Source organism: Dendronephthya gigantea, unplaced genomic scaffold, assembly GCF_004324835.1.
Source record: "Dendronephthya gigantea isolate DGI-Jeju-01 unplaced genomic scaffold, DenGig_1.0 000002F, whole genome shotgun sequence".
NCBI classification, from domain to species: domain Eukaryota; kingdom Metazoa; phylum Cnidaria; class Anthozoa; order Malacalcyonacea; family Nephtheidae; genus Dendronephthya; species Dendronephthya gigantea.
Window position 1 is genome coordinate 2,964,570 of NW_021163012.1, and position 23,903 is coordinate 2,988,472.

Below are 23,903 nucleotides of genomic sequence, written 5' to 3' on the forward strand. Positions count from 1 at the left end.
ATTTCCCGCGTGCAGTATCACGCAATCCTGCACGAAAAACCATTTAGTATTCCTTTATTATTGGATGTCGATTGGACGAAAATTTATACAGATATAAATCTAATGCAAACTGCTTGATTTATATGTTTCACATTTAAGGTTTTATATATATATATATATATATATATATATATATATATATATATATATATATATATATATATATATATATATATTCATGTCTCACCGATTTTAAGGTTTAGAATGATCGATCTAATTCAGACGATAGAGGTCGGTGCCTCAGTATATATTATTAGAACATAGAGATTATAAATAACACTAGTGTAATTTATAATCTCTATGAAATAGAAGACTTTTGATAACTTATAAGTTAACATTTCTAAACTTTATTGTAACGAGCGAAGAAAAGATATGATACTACTGTTCCTCCTATAATGCACCCATAAACAATTGGTTTCAACACATCCATGTGAATGTCAGGAATATGTCGGGAATATCAATCGTTAAAGACAACACAACGATGACGATGTTTTCTACAACGATGTTATTTCCGGCGGAAATCTGCGGTATTTCAAAAGGTGAGTTCTATGAAAGGCGAGTTACAACGTATAAATGTCGTATTTTATTACTAACAAAATCGGCTTTTTACAATACGACTTTGTCGGGAATTTTGTAATGTAATATGATACACAAAATGATATGAGCTGACACCACAGAAATCAGAATTAGCCAGAAAAGGTGTAGTAACAATGTTTCACCTTTGGATTTTCGAAATGTTAAATTCTGTTCAAAACATTTTCATGCCCGATGATTTTTTAGTACTCATTTTTGCCCGACAAAACTGCTCACTTTAAACGTTGGCGGGGTGAACCAACCCCCCCCCCCCCAAAGGATTTACGGCACTGTTTGAGATATGGGCTTGAATCGGCTTGCTTAAAACCGAGATCAACGAAGAAAAACGTTATATGACGGAGAAATGTAAGTTGAAATTAATTTTATATCTTCAAATTCCCCATCTTATGTTTCTTTCAAAAAAGTTGTACTGTGGAGCACTTTTTGCTGTCGCAAAAATGTGATTTCATGTGATTTGGCATGTACTGTATACCTAATTCTAGTAACTTGAATATGTAAAGATTTTAAAATATAACAACTCAGACTCTTGATTTTCAAGTTAACTATTTTTATTCTCAATACGTAAAAAGTGTGACAAAGAAAGTACAGTCGGACTGCAATTTCGTTCCGCCTGCGATGAATCTAATTAATTAACACTGAACTGAAATGTCACTGTAGGGCTTTTTTGAAGCCATCCCTGATAAACTCAAATGTGCTTTTTCGTTTCTTCTGGATTTCGTCCAACGTTTTTTCCAACCATTTGTCAACATAGTTTTGGTCGGTTCCTTCAGCTGGAATTGCTTCAAAGTCGGTACGAACTGCAGGAAGTATCGCATAAAATCCCTGACAAAGACTTTGAATTTCTTTAGCTTCTTTACTCATAACTTTGTAATGAAGCCTCTTGGGAGATGCCACGCCCTTCTCTGCTTTCTCGCCAAATAATTCCAATTCATGTTCCATGACTTGAAAGAATCCGGCTGCTTTTGTCAAACCATTGATGAAGTTGGAAAGAGCAGGTATCAAGGTATGGGCGACAACGATTGTTGCAGCTTCATTGACTTTTGATTGCTGTGCGGCTGCAACTGCTTTTGCCAGATCTGAATCTGCCTGAGCTTCCAATATAGGGGTGGCAATTACATTAACGAAAGGAACGAAAGCAAGAAAAGCAGACCATTTCCTCTTAGAATTGGCCGCTGATTCTAATGCTTTTCTTTGCCTTTCAAATTCTACTTGAAGATCTTTGAATTCTGTAATAAGCAGCTTCGCCTCGTCCTCGCGTTTCTTTAAAGGAACCATGATACTTTCGTACATTCCAACAACTGCCTGCGCAACTTCCTTATAAGTTGTTGTCTCTTCGAGAATGTCTGCCAGCATATCGCACCACTCTTCATAAGTGAGAGCTTCATAATACTCGAAATAGGCTTTTATGGACATAACAAACTTTGTGGAAATAGGCAGAATGCATTTTAAAAATACGACAGCATCTTGCCTTGTGTCATCTCGAAGCGCCCTGAATTTCCTGGCAGCATCGGTGGTGGTGCCAACAGCTTTGTCGGAATAAAGCGATCGCATCGCTAAGGAGAAATCGCGCATGTCGATTGGTATTTCTGCCAAACTTTCTTTCAAAGTGGTAACTTCAGAACTGGATGTTTTCATTTTGCTAACTGACATCTTCTCTATAAACAAGAAAATGGAACACATCACATAGTTTATGCGCCCTTGAAATATTTTTTCCATGAAAAAGTGACAGACTAGAACTCATTAAAATGATGGATAGAAAAACCAATGAAAAGGCAATTTGTAATATGTAATTATTTGAAATAACGTCGGTTAATAACTGCTAATAAAGCAAGGTATAAAAGAATTAATTCTTCTTGGGAACAAAAGATAGTTGGGGTAAATCATGCAAGTAATATAACACTCCTAATGTCCAGGATTCAGTTTTCGTAAGCGTTAAAATTTAATCATTAAAATTTAATTATTCAAAATACTGTTAAAAATTAAGTTTTGATTTCAAATTTCAGCTGAATGGACACAAAGATAACTACTAAAGTTACAGGGAAATATATCGGCATTGCGCAGCTAATCAATCCCAATGGCAATGCTGTCAAATTTAAGTGTATATAACAGCATTTCAACAGAATAAACAATCAACAGGCTGAGGAAAAAATTAAATGTCATATTTCATACAAGACTTTTCATTTAAAACCCTATACCTTATAAAAGTGTGTAATTATGTGTTCACTAATTGTAAATGGTTCCTTTTAATTGTGTTATTGTTGCTTGACCGCTTTCATGTTCAAATAGTGTACGACGTGGCAACAGTGTCAACTAGTTCCCCTTTCTTGCCACTTGAAAATAAAATGGTTAATTCGTCTCAATATACACACTTTGCTGGAAATTGTATAAATACCTCAGATAACGCTACTAAGAGAAAATAGCTACCTAATTTGGGGGGAAATACTTCATAATATGTAAACTTGCAATACCTACTTTAAATAAACAAAATTAATTGCGTTTACTATTTAAATTGGAACTAGCTATAATGTAGAAAAAGCCAAATAGGAGCATAACAAACTTTAACGCCTGTATTCAAAAAGCTCACTCACACTCACACTCATTGAGTGTGACATATAAATTTTGTTAATGCTGATCAATGAGAAAGTTTTCTCTGAATAGATGGAAAGATATAAGGTAAATCACTGAAAATCAAACCTCTATTCGACTCGGAATACCGCCATTGAAACGTTATGAGAGGATTAAGATCTCCCACTCAATGAGTTTGAGTGTGAGTGAGCTTTTAGAATACAGGCGTAAGAAATTGAATATAACGCAATGTATTTCTCGCGTTGGATTAATATTTCCACGTCCTGCAATCTTACAAGTGGGATAAGCCTTTTGAACATTGATTGTCGCTAATTCGTCTCAAAATATAACACTTTACGGAATGTTTAAGTTCGTTTATATCGAAATACCCAGTGTATTAATATTTTTGTTTTAAACTATGAAGTGTTTTAAAAACGTACCAATAAACGTTCCACTAAACTTTATCTTCTTGTGTGCCCCACAAAGATCTTCTCAGGCTGTAGCTGTTTTGACCAGTGGTTTTGACATGAAATGACGAATATTAAATTTCGCAAGTTTTTATATGTTTCGTGATAAGATAATACCTGGAATGAGAATCTCCAGAATCTTTGATACTCGGAATGAGAATCTCCGGAATCTTTAATACTCGGAATGAGAATCTCCGGAATCTTTAATACTCGGAATGAGAATCTCTGCATGGAATCCTTCAAAGCTTCCATGAAATATCTCCTCAATATGGACGATATTGAAGACGTGTTATCGACTTTACGTCCGGTACGTCCTTGTCAAAAAATTTAGTCCTTTAGATGAGAACTGGCATTCAGAAAAATTTAGCAATCTGTCAGAAGCTTGTCTGAAATATATCCTGAGCAGCGATGATTTGATTATGCAATCAGAAAACACCGTATTCCATGCCTTGATGTACTGGATGGAGACAAACGAAGTAGATCCTGCTCGTTTGGAGCCCCCCGAAGACCTCCTGGCTGTGGTGCGATTTAAACTGGTCACAATTGACTACCTTTACAACGTGATCAAAAACCATCCGATTGCAACACAGATGCGCAACTTCAGCGAGTACTACCACGGTGGTTTAACCTACCATGCACTACCTCCGGAGCAAAAGAAACTGTTCGAAAGTGGACCGGTATCAAGGAAGACCACTAGGGAATTAATCGTCCAGTACAAATTCGTTGTTACGGAAGAGGATTATAATACTGCTCTAGCAAATGGCAGCGAGTTAAACTCAGGGACGTTTTGGGCCTGTGGATATGAGATAAGTGTTGGTGTCAACCCTTCGTCCAATGATTGTCCTTATTTGATTGTTTACAACTTAATGAAGGAAAGTTATGTCCCACTCAAATTTGCATTTTGTAAAGAGGCGGAAGGGGGTATGACCTCTTGGAAAAAAGCTTTTAGTATGAATTCATGCAGGGAGAACTACCGAGGTAATGGTACAATTATAGAATACCCTGGCATAAGAAACAGCATATAAATATAATTGGCTACGTGGATACGGGGCTACATGTAATTACACACAGTAGTTTCAATAAGTACTAATAAGTAATATAATAATTCTTAATATAATAATAATTCATAGTACTTCAATAAGTAATACCGATATCGTTTAATATGCATATTATTGTTTATCAAATTTGAGACAAGATAGTTATTCCAGCGAAATTGTTTGCATCATTTCATAGGTTGAGTTACATTTATTCGGTAGTTGTAGGATTGTATAGTTTCTTCACGTCTTGGAGAAAGGTTAGGAAGCAGTCGTCATCGTGATGCTTATATTTCCACATAAACTCTGCGAAGTATGAGGCATAATGGTCTTTCTTTCGCCCATGTGTAGGTAGGTTGGATTTTAATTGACGCCAATGCCCTTCTATTTTATTTGTGTGGTCACCTTCAATATTAACGAATTCTTGTGAGTGATTGACTGTTTTGTGTATGTATCCATAATTCTCGAGATTTATATAGCCTTTCCAGCAATCGGATATTATAGTTGTTCCTGGCAATATTAAAGTTTGTGCGAGGCCGACCAATCTTCTACTGGTACGATGAAGGAATTTCTTGATTGTTCCTCTATATATGCCTCCGAAAACCCATTGGCCTTCGACTAAATGGCCTCGATGATACTTTCTCTTGCCGACTTTTGTTTCATCTATTTGAACTCTTTTACCGATACCCCCAATTTTGATGCCAACGTAGCCACGTAGCCAAGGTAGCCCGTGACGTAGCAAAGGTAGCCAAGCCACGTAGCCAAGGTAGCCACGTAGCAAAGGTAGCCACGTAGCAAAGGTAGCCACGTAGCCAAGGTAGCCACGTAGCAAAGGTAGCAACGTAGCAAAGGTAGCAACGTAGCAAAGGTAGCAACGTAGCAAAGGTAGCTAGTTACAGACAAGGTTTAGCCACGTAAGTATAGGGTAGCCAATGTACGACACTATATGTTATAGATAAATAACTTTGCCCATGTGTAGGTTTTGTTTAGGAAGCGACGGGATTGTAGCCACGTCCAAAAAGTATGTAAGCTTTGAGTTGGCAGGGTATTCTATAATTGCTTCGAAGTAATTTTCAACGATCATTTTTCAGTAATGAGTGTAGCGTATTGTATGTTGCAGTAGGACCCGCTGAAAGGCGTTAAACGTTGCGCGTTGAGTGCAAAAGGTAATACTAGTGTAAACCATATCACCATATCAAACATTCTACCTCATAGTGAACTAGAGTCTGGAACGCTCTGCATGAGGATTTGATTGCAAAGGGGTTTTTTATATGAATGCACGTATATTAATGTTTATGTAGAACACGGTAATTGGTGTAACTGTTGCGTTTGCCTTGCCAGTTGATCGTGTTATTTATCTGTATGTTGAATTGTGTCTGGCAAGTTCAGTATTAGGATAGCTAATGTACAGAACTTGCTTTATGTGTGAAACTAAATAAATTTCATTTCATTTAACTATATACAAGGATCATTATTATGTATACCCCTAGCTATTAGCTTGCGCTCCGTGGACGGGCGATCTGCGCTTGGAACTTACAACTCTCCACCCACCTTGATTCATACACCTCTGGTATAAAAACCTTGAAATATCGATCCTTGTAATATATATGAAAAACTACATCTTATTGTCTAGATGGTACGAGTCATAGCAAATCTTTCAATTCATCCCGAAGTTGGGCCTGATATTGCAAAGAACATGGAAATAGTAGAACTTTTAGTGCAAGTCTTAGGTACGGTGACTTATGATAAGGTAGTTCTTTGCAATCCTGTGACATAATCTTATCGTAAGCATCATCACCTTTTCTATTTAGAAGTCAAAGATTTTACTACCAGCGATGAGTTGGTTCTTAATACTATCGCTACCATCAGCAATCTTTCCTATTACGCTGAAGAAAACACGGCTTTAGCAGTGAAACGTAGCACTGTAACACAATGTATGATATGCTTTTTTAACCTTCAAAATATCCTCGTAATATCGGTGATGTTGACGCACCTACCTTAAGGAGCATTATGTGGATAATGTAGGATAATGGGGGATAATGTTGTATCATGCATGGTAACGGTATTTCACTCTTCCGCAGTATTGATGGGAATGTTGGTAGCCGATAATATGGACGCCATTCTCGAGGTCTCGCGTGTTTTTGGAAATTTTTCTCGCTTCAAAGATGTTCGAGACATATTATCCAGCCACAAAGGTATGCCGTAAAAATCTTTTGCAGTGCCATCCCCACTAACTACGAACAGCTGCGTGGACCTCCTACCATCTCTTATTGATTCACACCTAAACTAAACTAAATTTATTTATACTGGATAGCTCTATCATTTCTTAACTGTTCTTCCTAGAGGTCCAGTAAGGATCATCTCTGATTGATCCAGTGTTACTACAGGAGGAAACCTAAACTAAATTAACTTTATTTATATTGGATAACTCTATCAGTTCTAAACTATTCTTCCTAGATTTCCAGAAAAGATCATCTCTTATTAACCCAGTTTTACTACAGGAGGAAACCTAAACTAAACAATCACTTCTTCCATACTAGATTGCCTAAGCAGTCTTGAATCAGTGCCATCACTATTCACTAGAGGTCCAGTGGAATGTCTATACAATGATAATTTTTTTTCAGTTGATGAGATGATGATATCATTGCTGGACTCAGGCAGTCATGAGATCGTGTACACAGCCTGTGGCGTGCTAATCAATTTAATGGTCGACCCTGAGAAACGTTCAGTCCTCAAAGAGGAAGGCGGCATTAAGAAGTATGTAATCTATAATCAATAACTCCAACGGATTTGTCCAGCAATTCCTCTCCTGATGGTTGACTTTCGATATCTCCATTGCAGGCTGATCGATGTTCTCAGAGATTTCGGCAAAATTGATTGGCAGCTCGCGGCAATGGTTTGTCAAACGTTATGGAACTATGGGTAAGAGAACGCCTAATTTGTTGTAGGTACATCGAATCATAGATCGAATGTGTATAAAGTGTTTCCAAAGAAGCTGTGGTAGAAATATCTGCCACATGCGTTGAATTTAGATTATCAACCAATCAGATGCGTTGAATCTAGGGTATTAACCTATCAGATGATTTTGTATTACGGGTGGAAACTACCACATTTGGGTCGACGGTTAGCTAGTTGCAACCCCTTATCCAGATCGAAAATAAGCCTATACACATAATACAGATTTTCAATGCAGATCTGGGGCCGGTTGTATCAAGCCCGTTTAGCTTAAACGGTGGATAAGTTCAAAATAGAAAGCAATTCTGCCGTTTTATTCAACAAGCGAACAAAATATTTTTGACCTTAATACAAAGATAATGTTTGCAACTACATATTCAGTGCACAATATTCAAGTTAACTCATTCAAGAGAGATGTAAGAGTGTTATTAAATTTTGACTAATCCGCCGTTTAAGCTAAACGGGCTTGATACAACCGGCCCCTGCGACGCAATGTTCAATGTTTTCACCAGCAAAGCGTGCGTGTTGTTTTAGTGAAAGGATGTGCAACGTTTACGAAGCATTTGGAGAGGAAGAAACCATTGTGCTGACAGATTTACTGCGGGAATATCTTGGTAAGCTTTCTTTCATGCGTATCTAAACTTTTCGACAGGCCTTGGGAAACAGTGTCTATTGCTGTACTTCCTGCCAAGCAGCCAAAGGTCTGCCAAAAATGGTCTAAAAACCGTCTGAATTATACAAAAACACTTCTCAAAGTTTCGACCTAAAGGCCTTTCAGGGCGTCAGGAAGAGCCAAAGCCCGTTTTCCACTAGACACTCGCGCGATGCGAAGCGATATCTGGAATAATGTAATGTGATTGAAAAAATTCGCCGCGAAAAAGTAGAAACGCTTTCTACTTATTATCTGTTCGCGCGAATATATTCGCCTCGTGAAAAACGGGCTTAAGACGCCTGACGAAGGCCCTTAGGTCGAAACGTCGAGGAATGTTTTTGTATATTTCAGGCTGTTGCTATACCGCATTTAATGCTAATTAAGTTGTTTGAATGCGTTGCCACGCTGTTCCCTGGTGCTCATGCAGGTTGAAAATGTCCAAGTTAAAATCGTATTTCATTTCCAGACGAGGAGACGGCTTTCGATTATGTAAGTTCGCGAAAGATAGACCCATCTGTTCAAACACTTCTTCGCGAAACGTGGAAGGAAAATTTCGAGTTGGTCGGCGAACACTTATTACAAAAAATTGAATCCAAGGAATCGGACCTAGTCCCCTTGGAGGAGCCATTTTAAGGCGTATCACACTGTGCTGATGCGGGCGGTGATCTCTATTATAACTGAAACGATAACTTAATGGGGGGGAGAAATTGAAGACTGATATCTTCGGATTTCTTTTGTAAGTGCAATAGCTCACAATAGAAATCCGTCGGGCAGAAGAAACTTATGAATATTCACCCCCCAATTATCGTTCTAGTTACGCCCCTGACTGAAATTTTAGTTGTGTAAAATAGCAGTTGCTTTCAAGTCTTGAAATTTCTGCACCGAATTGCGACTTTCAATAGCTTTAGTATGATTTACTAGCTGATGTTTACGGCTGAGTATTTAAGCTCAAAAATCAGAAAAACTATTTTGGCTTCAGGTAAACATATCGTCTTTTTCTCCGATTATCGCTCCAGTTGTATAAGAGTTCAATGAGTGCGGGTAAGCAAATTTTAGGAAATCGAGGACACTCCCCCCCCGGATGGAGTTAAACCGCTGATCTGTTGTCAGAAGGCGCGTGTATCCTAGTGTAAGATAAAGACGAAGAATTCATTAACTTATTCAAAGAAAACGTAAGTTTAATATATACATACATATATAATGACGCTTTTAAATTATTGCATGGTGCGTATCACTTGTGACATGTGCGTGTGAAGATACTTTTTGAAAAACACTCAAAATCTCGCTGTTTATTCCTTAATTGTAGTTTCTCGAGATATCAATCTTGTAAGCATCCCACTTGCTAGGTCTCCACTGATCAGCCTCGTATCCAGGTGTAATGTCGTTGTTAACAGGCCAGTTGCATAGTAGAGAAAATGTTTAGCATACCTTAGAAAAAGCGGAACATCCCACATTTAGTAAACTCGCAAAAATTTGTCATTATCAATTGTCATTGTCAATTTGTCCTTATCAAGCTGCTGTTCGTCATTTGGAAGAAATGTCACCTTTAGAGCCTGGAATGTGGCTTTCCCTGTAATCCAAAAAGCATGCATGACACCACATCGTCTAAAACAGTTTTCAGTTCCCCTTCCAAAAAATGTTCATTAGGACTCTGCAATTGGGATAAATTAGCCATAAACATTGACATTGCCCGCAGACAGCAAACCTGTGTACCCTTCGCACAAAGATCCAATTCCTTCATATGGTTCAATCTCGTACTCAAAGTATAAAACTCTAGACTAGTTTACTTTTGAATGTAGTTTTAAAAGAGCAGAATTGGCTAATCAGAGTCGTGTATTTCTGAGTTGACGTGGATTTAACTATGCATGTAGATGCATATATATATATATATATATATATATATATTAATATATATATATATATTTATTTATTTAATCTTAAAACAGTTTAGTTGCTACTTAAAGTTTCATGCATCTTGCAATCATCCAAGATGAATATCGTTCTACGAAAATTGTATTGAACACTCTTACATCTACAACAGTTAAGAAGTGTTTCGTCGGGTCCAAGACGACCGGTTAGCACAATTTTAGAATAAGCTCATGTCCAAGGAAACTCGCAAATCTTATTATAAATTATATTAAACAATTCGATCTAGAATTAGAACAAATTAATACAAAGAATATTAAAAAAAAAACATGCATATGTAGTTCCGATCAAGTTCGCACGTGTGATCTAAATTACCCCTAATAATATTACCTAAACAACAATATAAAATCAATAGCTTACTTCTGTGGCGAGGTCCTCTAAACATATACTTAATAGTTAATGGAACCAGTGAAATGAATATAACTGGAACTGCCTTCTGACAGGAAGTTGAAGCTAAGTCACCCCAAAAACACGCAAAAACAAACACGGCCAAAACAAAATGTTTTTTTGTGATTTCGTAAATTTGATAAAAACTCCCCGAAAAATTTTTTTAGGGAGTTAAATAACTGATTTTGTTAGTGCTTACAGCCGGCTGAGACATTCTTGACGTTAGTAGAATGCATTTTATGGACCTATTTTTGGAAATGCGGAGTAAGACGGTTCTTTGCAAGGAAAAAGCGTAGAGCCTAGCGTAACAATGCAGGAATATTTGTTTTACTTTACAATTAATACAACTTTTTTGCCATCTAGTCACTTGAAATTAAATAAACATAAACTTATAATATTCAACAATGTCTACTAAGTGTATTTTGCGATGAAATTTTAGCTTTTAGGATATCCGTTTCGTACAAATATTGTTGTCAAAATTGCACATCGCTATAAACTTGTTCCATTAAGAGAATTTGTTTCCAATCCGATGATGGCAACTCCAGTTGTAATTCGTAAAGCAATTCACCTGGTTGAATTTAGGATTAATACCATTATAATTCCATAAAAAAAAACATTTAAAACCATGAAACAAACAAAAAATCAAATTTCTTTCAAATTCGCTCTGCATCTGCAGTGATCTCGCGAGTCACCCGCGAGTGAAGCCAAAAATTTGCGAGACTGGCGAGACTTTACCTCCAGACACGCGTGTTTTTTGACTTCACGAAAACAATAAGGAGATATCGTTCCAGTTATTTATTACAGTTCACTGAATGGAACAGGTTAGCCCGTCGTAGTCCTTCACACAGATACTTCTCATACATACTTACCGTAAATAATCGATTAAGCGCCGCGGCGGTTATTGCAAATATCGATTTAAGGCGCTTATTCGACAGCGGCGCTTATTTCAAAGTGAGCAAATAGATTATTTTCTGAAGGCCGATGAATCGAATGAACTTTTGGTAGAGGTTACAGAAAAGAATCGTTTATTTCTACATTTTTTAGCGTTTATTTATATCTTTCTAAATAGGCGCCGCGGCGCTTATTCAACAGCGGCGCTTATTATTTCTTTTTTATTGAGGTGCGGCGCTAGCCTCCTCCGCAGGCATCTCTTATGTATTTATATCAGGCATTTATACTTGGCTTGGGTGAGCTGTGTCGGGGAGTGAGAAAAAAAAATTGCGTGAGATGCCTAGTGCGTAGAGAAGCTGTTGATCCAAGAAGTATTTGTTATATATATAAAACAACAGAAGAAAATAAATGATATTGATGTTCCTCCTATAAGACACCCATACGCAATTGGTTTCAACACATCCATGTGTTTTGCGTCAGGAATATCAATCGTTAAAGACAACACAACGATGACGATGTTTTCCACGACGATGAAAATGTACGCCACAATCATCTCAGCTTTTGGGCTTTTGCACGAAAGGATGTCGTTCAAAGATATGGAGTGAAACAGCGAGGGATAGGTAGCAAGGAGTGAAAGAAACAATAATCCTAAAAAATCTTCGCCCATTCTTTGAAAGAAAACATGATATATCACCATTAGAAGCCAATGGCCTGCCAGAAAAAAAACTGCGTATCGGAAAACATAACTAATAATAACGATTGCAGAAAGTCTTGATACTAGTGTAAACATTTGCCAAATCACTAACACGAATGCTTCGCAAAAGCCGAAATCGTCTTCGAAAGCGCCAACTCTTTCTTTTTCCAGTGTCCTGATGCTCCATATTAATGACAGGAATGATAACACACTCGAGACTATAGTATACGATGGAAAAGACCACTGTCGTAGCATGATGTAAACCTGTAGACACCATTGTGGCGCGCTCTCCGTGATTGTCTCCAAATAACGCAGCCTTGCGAGCGAGTAGGTTCCATCGACGATAGGCGATGAAATTACCTCAAAGTAGCGAATGACAATCGATAGTTGAAGGAGAGCTGCTATACACCTCCAAGCGTTTATCACTTGAATGATGGCTGTTATGTTGACGATGATTGACGGAACACTGATAAAAACGACAGTCAAAGAAAACCACCAAATTTCGCCATTATTCCAATATTGAATTGCAACGTAAATGTCTGAACCGTAGTCGAACAGAAACAAGACCAGGCCCACCATCAAATTCAACCGTTGCAGTTTTTTTTCCATCCTTTGGAATTGCTTCAGGAAGACTATAACAAGAGAAGCGAACTATATAATAGAAAGTGAGACATTTGAATTTTGGAAATTTTATTAGCTTTGCAGCTATTTAACGTGTGATCAATTTCATGGAAATAAGGGAGAGAGCAGGGACACTCGTGCTACTTTCCTTTTCACACGAGGCGGTGGGGGACAAGATGCCCTTTCAATTTAAAGGAGTGCAACCCGTTAGCTTAATCCCCTTTAAAGAACGCTAGAAATGCAGGCAAGCAAGGTTTTAGTATATTGTACAATCATCTAAAGCGGATGAAACGATGAAGCGAAATTCTACTACGTTTTTTAGCAAACGCTATGTCCCATGCATCCACGGAAATCATGCTTTCGCATCGTTCCCAGCGTTCATGAATATGCAAACACTTTTCCTTTTTGGAAAGCCATTTTCCTTTCCGTGCATGGCAACGATTTCACGGGTGGACAAACATAAAACCATTTAACATGAATGTTTATACCCGACACTATAGTTTGCCAGCATGCAAAGTCGTCAATTGCAATAAATGCAATTATGCACTATATGACCCGCATTATAACCAATATAATATATACCTTGAACTATATCGCTGGCAAACTGTTCACAACTTGATTTGAAGCTTAAGTTCAATATCTTATTTCATGAATATTTTCTAGACCGATAGAAGTCATATTTAGTTCTAAAGTTTTAAAACGAACAGTGGTTCATCAGAAGCACATATCACTAAAAAGCTGGATTTGAATTTAACCGAAGCAAGGTTAGCACTAACCTATAGCTTTGAACAACTGGCCCCTGAACCTTTCTGGTCGTTAAGACGTTTAAAATTCACACGTATCTGTCTGCTCAGTCATTACAACTTGTTATATTCAGTTGAATTTAAAGCACCCAAACCACTGCATAGTTAACTGCATGCGGAAATACTTGCATCTGACTACGCAATGGTAACTTAACGATGCTTGGTAGTATTCAGCAGTGTTTAAATTACACAGAACTTACCAAACAAAGGTTAAATCCGAGAAAAAACGGAGATACAAAGAGTTGAAGTTGCTTCTATAGTATTCGTCAAACATTTCAACAACGAGCCGGCTTTTCAAAAGCTCTCTGCTTGTTTATCAAACTTGAATAATGCCGGATGAATTCAGGTTTAGTCAACCAGCAAGGACACCCATCGTGAAGAAGAATAAGGAATTCAGAAATTAACGTTTATTGCGCGTTGATTCAACAATTTATACAAATATAAATCTAATGCAAACTGCATGGTTCGTTTATATATGTTTAACGTTTGAAATTTTATATATACCATAATCATATGAAGTAAACAAAGTTTATTGTATTTTATATCCGGTCTTATTAGCTCTATACTTTGGTAGTCGAGCACTCTACTCATATTCTAAACACACATTTGCTATGAAGAAAATAAATGATATCACTGTTCCTCCTATAAGGCACACGTACGCAAATGGTTTCAACACATCCATGTGTTTTGCGTCAGGAATTTCAATCGTTAAAGACAACACAACGATTACGATGTTTTCCACGACGATGAAAATGTACGCCACAATCATCCCAGCTTTTGAACTTTTGTTTGGAAGGATTCCTTTCAAAGAGACGGAGTGAAACAGAGAGGGATAGCTTGAAAGGAATGAAAAAAACAAGAATTTTAAAAAATTTTCGACTTCGTCCCTTCTTTGAAAGAAAATATGATATATCACCATTAGAATCCAATGGCCTGCTAGAAAAAAGACCGCGTATCGGAAAACGTAACCAATAATAACGATTGCAGAAAGTCTTGATAGTAGTGTAAACATTTGCCAAATCACAAACTCGAGTGCTTCGCAACAGCCGAAATCGTCTCCGTAAGCGCCAGCTCTTTCTTTTTCCAGTGTCCTGATGCTCCATACCAATGACAGGAATGATAACACACTCGAGACTATAGTATACCATGGGAAAGACCACTGTCGTAGCATGATGTAAACCTGTAGACACCATTGTGGCGCGCTTTCCGTGATTGTCTCCAAATAGCGCAGCTTTGCGAGCGAGTAGGTTCCATAGACGATAGGCGACGAAATTACCTCGAAGTAGCGAATGACAATCGATAGTTGAAGGAGAGCTGCTATACACCTCCAAGCGTTTATCACTTGAATGATGGCTGTTGTGTTGACGATGATTGACGGAACGCTGATAAAAACGACAGTCAAAGAAAACCACCAAATTTCGCCATTTTTCCAGTATTGAACTGCAACGTAAATGTCCGAGCCGTAGTCGAATACAAACAAGACCAGCCCTACGATCAAATTCAACCGTTGCAGATTTTTCCCCATCTTTTGGACCTTCAGGAAGACTATAACAAGAGAAGCAAACTATATAATAGAAAGTGAGACATTTGAATTTTGGAAATTTTATCAGCTTTGAAGCTATTTCAGTAGCGTGTGATCAATTTCATGGAAATAAGGGAGGGGGTAGGGACACCCGTGCTTCTTTCCTTTTCATACGAGGCGGTGGAGGACGAAGATGTCCTTTCAATTTAAAGCAATGCAACCCGTTAGCTGGCCCTTTAAAAAACGGTAGAAATACAGCAAGCAAGGTTTTAGTAGTATATTGTACAATCATCTAAAGCGGGTGAAACGATGAGGCGAAATTCTACTATGTTTCGTAGCAAACGCTATGTCCCATGCATCCACGGAAATCATGCTTTCGCATCATTCCCAGCGTTCAAAGCGTTCATGAATATGCAAACACTTTCGTTTTCGTTTTCTTGGCAACGATTTTCGTGACAAGCCATTTTCGTTTCAGTGGCAACGATTTCACGGGTGGACAAACATAAAACCATTTAACACGAATGTTTATACCCGACACTATATATATCCTAGTCTGCCAGCATCCAAAACAAAGTTTACTGGGAAAAAAGACAATGCATTGTTTTACACAGAATGCGGGAGGATAAAATTGCATGTCAAAGTCGTCAATTGCAATAATGCACTATATGACCCGCATTATAACCGATATAATATATATCTTGAACTAAATCGCTGGCAAACTGTTCACGACTTGATTTGTACACGACGAGTACTTACATGCACAGACAATGACGAGCTGTGTCATTGATTTACACTAAAAACAAGTCTACTAGTTTAAGCAGATTGCTTGTGATAGTCCTGGGCAGAGGATTAAAGTTGTATCAGTTGGCCTTGAAGTTATATCAGTTGGCCTTGTGACGTGGACGTTACACATGACAGCCCGACCCAGCCGATATATACACAACGTTAATATAGGACTCACTAAATCCCTTTGGTTGTAGTTTTCTGAGCCGAATTATTGGAAAGACCTTCAGGAAACATGATTGTACTCGCTAAGCCCCGTTTCTAAAGAGCTAGACGACAAAAATGTAACCGGCTGACAATTTCGTCGCTTAAACGTTTAAAATTCAAAGATATATATAACTATCTGTTCAGTAGGTACAACTTGTTATGCATGTGGGATCCAAATGCAAAGCGCCCACAACTGAAAAGTTAGCTACGTTTTCACTTGCATCTGACTACGTGGTGGTAACTCAACTGTAGTATTTAACATTGTTTAAATTACACAGGACTTACCGAAATTAAATCTGGGAAAAGCGGAAATACCAGTAGATCAGTGAAGTTCCTTATATTCTTTGCTGGTATACGTCGAACAATTTTGACTCAGTGAATCAGTTGTTGAAAAGCTTTTTGCTTGTACTATCAAACTGAAAATTGATTGATTCAGGTTTAGTCAACCAGCAAGGCAACCCATCGTGCACGAGAAAAAATAATGATCAGTAAAGAATGCTGCTCAGATCCATCTTCGTTCCCAGGGTTTTTTGTTGACAAACTGTACAACGTCAACGACATAACAGAACATGGAAACTGATATATCTGGAATGTCAAGTTTTCTTCAATTATCTTTCTCCCCCCCTGAAGGGATTAATCAATTGCTCTCCATGCAAGGAATTTTCTTTTCCACCGAAAGAGAAGTTAAAAAAATGCAGAGTGCTCCCCGACTGATGTGCAGCATTGTACACCACTTTTGCTGTTCCGACAAACAGTCAACCAAACTATTCATGTAGTTAATGAACAATCATCATCCCCCCTTTCCTTATTCCCTCTTTCTTCCTCCCCCTTCTTCCTCCCCCTTCTTCCTCCCCCTCTTTCCCCGAACTGGATGGGCAAGAAAACGAAATTATATCATTTTATTATACAACCAATTGTTATCATGTTTATCACCAGTTATCGTCCAGTTGTAGTAGAACTCACTGAGCTCACTGAGTCCGATTATATTTAACCGCTGATCTGTTGTCAGAAGGCGCGTTTTCCTAGTGTATGATTATATATACCTAGTGATGCTTTCAATCTTTAAATTATCGTAATGTCTGTGCATGCCATGTGCGTGTAAAGCTAAAGGTATGATTTATATAGGAAACATCGTTTGTTTCCGCGTCAGCTAATATACAAATGTCTCGAAGCTACCAAGTTTTTGAAGTTACTGAATTTTCCGTGCGTCGAAGCATATATAATTATTGAATACTGCGAAATCAAGTATAATAATTGTCAGGAGGCAACAAAGGTGTATTCTCTTCGTTCCTTTGAATTCCTGAATATTGTTCAGTCCCGTAATCAGAATGCTCAGGGCCTTGGATAGGTGGTTGAAAATGCTGACATTGATCAGGACAGCATGGACATGGTATATTTGGCATTGCTTGCTTGAGCAGGGTCGCGTTGTCCTTCCAACACATCATCAATAGAAAGAAAATGAAAGATATCATTGTTCCTCCAGCGTGGCACCAAATAGCAACTGGTTTCAACACATCCATGTGTTTTGCGTCTGGAAGCTCAATCGTTGAAGATAACGCGACCATCAGAATATTTTCTACATGAATCGAGATATACGCCAAGATCATCTTCGCTTTGGGCTTTTTGATGGGAAGCATGTCGTCCAAATTCGCAGGGTGATAGATAGATGGATAGGTGGCCAGAAATGTTGGAAGCAAGGATTCTAAAAAACCAGTTGCGTTACCTTCGCTACAACGTTGACAGGAACAAATAAATAACAGCGTTAAGAGTAAGCAATGGAAAGGCAGGAAAAGGAGCGCATATGGAAATAGGTAACCGATAATAACGATTGCAGAAACTCTTGATACCAGTGTAAACATTTGCCAAGTCAGAAATATGATTGCTTCGCACAGGCTGAAATCGACTGCTTTAAATTCAGCTCTCTTTTTTTCCAGTGTCCTGATGCTCCATACCAAAGACAGGAACGATAATATACTCGAGGCTATTGTAAATGGTGGAAAAGACCACTGTCGTAGCATGATGTAAACCTGTAGACACCATTGTGGCGCGCTTTCCGTGATTGTCTCCAAATAACGCAGCTTTGCGAGCGAGTAAATACGACGGGGAGTGACATGGTCATAGCGGAAAATTGCCTCTAGGTAACGAGTAACAATCGACAGTTGAAAAAAGCCTGCAATGAACGATATCATGTTCCGCTGTTGAACGATGGCTGTAATGTTGACAATGATTGATGGGAGAACGATGAAGGCAACTGTCAACCAAAACCACCAAGTTTCGCCATTTTTCCAATATTGAACTGCAACGTAAATGTCCGAACCGTGGTCAAATAGAAACAAAAACAACCCGAAAAACAAGCTTAACTTATGCTTTATGTTTTCCATCCTTCGTGTTGTTTCTATCTTCAGGGTAACTATATAACATGATAAATGAACGAATAAATAACCGTAGAACAGTGGAATTTTGAACTGCATTGCAATTCGCTAACAAATCTGGCTTCGTCAACGCTAGGAATGTGTATAGCACGCCATGCATACAGCAATATTGTTGGCTATTATTGGGGACTGTTGGCAAACACACTTGCAGAAGTGCGTAGCTATCACAAAAACCTGCGCCGCCTCAATGCCTCTCCGTTCCTAAATGAGAAAACGTCCTTCCTGGAATTCGACTTTTGCTTATGGATGTTGAACACTCTTTACAAATTAACATTCCTCAAAATTATAATTGCATTGCAAGTTGCAAGGAAGATTGCGTAGTGTAACAGCACCTGAAGCTTTTAAGCATAGACCCCTATTGCCTTATACGAATGCACGCAGTATACACAAATGTTGGTATGACTTGCTAAATATTTGCCCTAATTACCCACTTTTCGAGACGAATAGCTGAAAAGCCGTCGGGAAACATGACTCGTGAAAACGAGGCTTTTACTTTCGTTTCTCTTCGCAATTAAAACCTGTTCGTCTGCCGGTGAAAACGTTTTCTCGTTTCTCAACTCCGAGTTCTGCAAATTACCGGCTCCACATAGCTGGATACAAATGTAACGGCTATTTAAATGCCAGTGTTGGTCGCCGTTTTTTGAAATGCCCATGCATGCACGATATCAATGTAGCTTATGCCCGTTTTCCACAAAGCGAAATTATTCGCGCGACGCGAAGCGATATCTGAAATCCGGTGATGTGATTGGCTTGCGAAAAATTCGCCTCGAAAAAGTAGAATCGCTTCCTACTTTTTATCTGTTCGCGCGAATAAATTCGCATAGTGGAGAACGCCGGGCTTTAGATACGTGTAATGAAAACGAAGTAAGCTGCGGGTTATCAGCCAACTACGTGTTAAAGGGAATATAGATCATAATATAGTACACAATTGGTTACACAGAAGTGACAGAACTTACCAATGTTGTGGAAATGGAAGAAAACTGCGGTAGCTGCCAGGAGATCGGAAAATTCAGTATCACCAAGGTCAGTGTTGCTGAGCAAATTTGACTTGATTGAACTGACTTTGAATTTTCTCAGCATATACTATACATTCAATGGCATTCAAACTTAATTATTACAGCGAATTCCAGTTTAGTCAACCAGCAAGGCAACCCATCGTGAAAATGATAAAGAAAATGAAATAAGTTGTTGTTGAACAAAAATTTACACATGTAGGATGTAATTTAGCCAATAGCCAGCGAGGTTTTCGTGAGTTAAATGCATAAGTACCTTCGCCGTTGAAAAAAATGGTGCTCGCGGTTATCTCAATATACCACAACACAACCCGGAGACAATTTTTTATGGAATGCCATCTTTTGTGTAACTATCCCGCCTCTGAAGAAATTTCTCACCATGCAAAGAAAATAGGTTCTTGTTTTACGAAAAATACAGTTCACAAAACGTAGTCTGCTCTCCGACAGAGCGGTATTGTCCACCACGTCTTTGCATGACTTTCCGACAAACGTCGTTTTTAAAAATATATTGCATATATATTATTACCACAAATACTTTTAATATTATAATTACATTAATGAAATTAAATGTGTTTTACCTTAATACAAAGATACTGTTTACAACTATACATTCAGTGCACAATATTCAATTGACTCATTCCAGAAGATGTACAAGAGTATTATTTATTTTGACTTATCCAACGTTTAAGCTAAACAACGGCTTGATACAGCCGGCCCATCATCTGAAATGACGGGAAAGAAATAGGACTATAATGTTGTCAAATAAAAATCAATTTGAGGTTGAAACAACTTAGTCAATATCAATTGAAATATTCATTATTTTCGTTTCATATTCATCATTATATATGAGTTATATATAGTTCTAGTCATAATATGAGTTATATAGTTCTTATGCATGATAACAAAATTTTGACTAGATCAAGTATGCAATTAAAATCACCGGGGTCGGTTGTTGTGGATAGCGCTATCCAACGGATAGTGATTTTTTCAACCGTTCTAAAATGCTTGAAAAGCAGCAAACTGATTTCAGCTTTGGTACAAAAAATCAAAAATTATTAAAGAGGATCCTCAATTTAGGAATACTAAGATTTAATTTCAAAGGTATACCCAACAACAGGCGATTTTAAAGCAAGTTTAAAAAATCACTTTCCGGCGGATAGCGTTATCCAGTCTTCGTACAACCGGCCCCTTCATTTTCGGTTTACATGTCATAAAGAAGCAGTGGCTTAGCCAGCCTGACGATTTTGTTTCGCTATGAAAATTTCGAGTTAATATAAGTGTTTATGTCATGTGTTTAGAAATTCATTGTTTTAAAGTCAATCAACACCAGAATACTAGCATAGTGGGATAAATCGTCATGCTGGCTACGCTACTGGAAATACGTTTTCTGTAGCTCTTCAAAAATGGTACGGTTTTATCATCCTGGTAATAATCAACAAAAAATCAATCCATATAATAAACCTTTCTCATAATGACGTCAAACGCGGGAAGCCTGATGTTACACGACGTTTTATTGGCTCCAGAAAACTAACGAGCCAATAAAATGTCGTGTAACACCACACATCATAGACAGCTCAATATTCCGTGATAATTTGAACGCGTAAAAGTTTTCGGCAATTTGTCAACATTGTGAAATACATTACTCTATATTATACACAATGTTGACAATAGACCTTAAGAATAATGACGTAACAAGCCGTGACACCTGCAGGAATTCCCCGCCGTGACTATTCATACCAGAATTTCCTGTGGGATTCACGGCTTAATACTTGCCATACCGAAAAATCCGGCAAATACGGGTTTTCTATGGTAACACTAGATTCTCTGCGTTTGAAATACTTATCAAAAAGGTTTGGAAAAAGATCTTTAAATTGCAGTGAACATATTCTGCATTGCCAATTACAACGATAACAACGAATGCAACACAAATGTATAAAGGTAATTAAGGCTGGCAAGCCTGTTCCTCCTGCAATGCACACAAGAGCAACTGGTTCCAGCACATCCATCTGTTTTGCGCCTGGGAAATCGTTCATTAATAACCACGCCACCATACCGCTGTTTTCAACAACAATGAAGATATACGCCACCTTTATCTGGGCGCAGGGATCTTTGACGCGAAAAACATCGTTCAAATGTATAGAGTGAAAGAAGGAGGGATAGGCAGACAGGAATGGTGAAATTGTTACGTGAAATATACCGACACAAACGCTACCATCTCAATCATTACAGACGCATGTTTGAAAGTAAGCGTGATATAACGACATCAGCAGCAAATGCAATAGCAGAAAAAATACAGCATTTCGAGACAGGTAATTGAGTAAAACGATCGCAGATAGTCTGGATATTAGTGTACACGTATGCCAAAATAGTAAACCGAATGTTTCACGCAAGTTAAAAGGGGCTTCTTTATCTTGAGCTCTTTCTTTTTCTAGTGTCCAGACACTCCATACCAAGGAGAGGAATGATAATATACTTGAGACTATGGTATACCATGGGAAAGACGACTGTCGTAGCATGATGTAAACCTGTAGACACCATTGTGGCGCGCTTTCCGTGATTGTCTCCAAATAACGCAGCTTTGCGAGCGAATAGGTACGCTCTGGAATTGGTGATATAATTGCATTCTTGTAACGAGCAACAATCGACAGTTGAAGCACGCCTGATATGCACTTCAAAACGTCCTCAAATTGGATAATGTCTGGCATGTTGACAATAATTGACGGGATGCAGATAAAGGCAACTGACCACCGAAACCACCAAATTTCACCATTTTTCCAATATTGAACTGCCACGTAAATATCTGAGCCAAAGTCAAATAGAAACAACGCGAGGCCGACGATCAAATTCAACCGTTGTAAGTTGCCTTTCACCCTCGGTGAAACTAATATATAAGAAAAACGGAACATTTTTGGCTTTGTGGCTTTTAACAGGGGGGGGGCTGGCATTTTAAGGCGAGGGTGTGCTCTGCGTTCTGGGACCGATTTTTCTAGTGTTTGTATTTGACCATCTAAGGGAAGGACAAGGTTAAGGAGTTAGCTGCCAATTTGAATACACTTGAGACAAAGCTTGACTGCTGGGCCGGGTTGTCAGATAAAAAATTTTAACTACAGTTTGCATAGTTAAATCCCAATTAACTCAGAAATACACAACTCTGAATTCCCCCCCCCGTTTTTCGCGGACACATTCGAGGAAACATTGGAAAACACGAATGCTTTCGCGACAAAATTTCCGATTTAACCTGTACCAAAAACTGGAATTTATACTACTTCAGCTGTACTCTAAAGTGAATTACGCAGCCGAGACAATTAAGACGCTCAGTCAGTAGTGAAGGCGTTGCAATTGTCTCCGTCTCCAACTCTCAGTATAATAGTCCTGCTGCATAATTCTGCCTCTATTTCCGTAGTCAGATGCGGAAATGTGACCGGCTAATCTTTTGTTTGTTTATACACCTCTTAATTCTTAAATGCCCACTTATGTTGTAGTATAACCGAGCCGGAATAATCCTCGGGGTATTTCCTCAACACAGAAATCCACCATGTCTATTTTCTTAAACCAAGGTTTTAGCTCCGTATGAATTTTGAACAGTCTTTTCTACTGGGTGTCTTAGTGTGGTATAATTCTATTCAATATAATTTCCGCGTTGCTCTTTTTGTTCAATAAAAGTGCATGCTTTGCTTTGTGAATGCATGCAATTAAAAGACATTTTAAAGAGCTGTTTACATGCGCCCGGCTCAATACCTTTGATTTTGAGGATTGATTTTTTTCATTTTGTCTATGAAAACCCATGCTATTGACGGGCGAGACTTCACTATTGCGGCCGAGATTATTTCACCGAGATCGTGCAAGCAGCTATTAAGAACTATTTGTTATTTTGTTTTTTGAGATCAAGGTGAATTATACTTGATAGATTCCACGGTCGCGTTTTTTTAAACCCTGTAGGTCGATGGTATAAAAGACAAAAAATTTGGCCAACTATTGCGTGCTATGTTACTTTAACTTGGCCCAATTGCGTCATTTGCATGCGGAAACGGAGATATAGTGTAGAGCCTAGAATGCTGGTAAATTACCTTATTACCATTCACATGACTTACCATTGTACGATCCGGACGAAAACGGGAATACCATGGCTAAAAAATGAAATTCTTTCAATTCTTTGTTGGTATGCGTCTTGGTGTATTTGTGGTGTATTCTAGTCTTGGCTTTTATCTCAAAGTAATCGAGACAGTATTTGTTGACCTTTAGGTCGGTTGCAAATATTTTTATGTAGAATTTCCTTACTCCTGTGTGTCAAAATATCGCAAATACGATTCGGTGAACA

General features: G+C 38.2%; 4 protein-coding genes across 4 annotated transcripts; 1 reads left to right on the plus strand and 3 right to left on the minus strand.

Moving 5' to 3' along the window:
• Positions 1 to 1,163: 1,163 nt before the first annotated feature.
• LOC114535913 lies at positions 1,164 to 3,743 on the minus strand. The gene is made up of 2 exons (XM_028557252.1): positions 3,639 to 3,743; positions 1,164 to 2,288 (listed from the first exon to the last, which is right to left on the minus strand). Exon 2 carries the CDS (start codon positions 2,281 to 2,283, stop codon positions 1,282 to 1,284), a length of 1,002 nt encoding a protein of 333 aa, XP_028413053.1. The 5' UTR covers positions 2,284 to 2,288; positions 3,639 to 3,743; the 3' UTR covers positions 1,164 to 1,281.
• Positions 3,744 to 6,318: 2,575 nt separating this feature from the next.
• Positions 6,319 to 7,625, plus strand: LOC114533349 (armadillo repeat-containing protein 2-like). Its single transcript, XM_028554862.1, has 5 exons — positions 6,319 to 6,429; positions 6,511 to 6,633; positions 6,781 to 6,894; positions 7,324 to 7,456; positions 7,541 to 7,625. The coding sequence occupies exons 1-5, from the start codon at positions 6,333 to 6,335 to the stop codon at positions 7,623 to 7,625; spliced, it is 552 nt and encodes a 183-aa protein (XP_028410663.1). The 5' UTR covers positions 6,319 to 6,332.
• A 3,825-nt stretch (positions 7,626 to 11,450) lies between these two features.
• LOC114533386 (XK-related protein 6-like) lies at positions 11,451 to 12,813 on the minus strand. Its single transcript, XM_028554903.1, has one exon. It carries the CDS (start codon positions 12,811 to 12,813, stop codon positions 11,851 to 11,853), a length of 963 nt encoding a protein of 320 aa, XP_028410704.1. The 3' UTR covers positions 11,451 to 11,850.
• A 4,313-nt stretch (positions 12,814 to 17,126) lies between these two features.
• Positions 17,127 to 18,574, minus strand: LOC114536752 (XK-related protein 8-like). The gene has a single exon (XM_028558108.1). It carries the CDS (start codon positions 18,519 to 18,521, stop codon positions 17,382 to 17,384), a length of 1,140 nt encoding a protein of 379 aa, XP_028413909.1. The 5' UTR covers positions 18,522 to 18,574; the 3' UTR covers positions 17,127 to 17,381.
• Between the last annotated feature and the right edge of the window lie 5,329 nt (positions 18,575 to 23,903).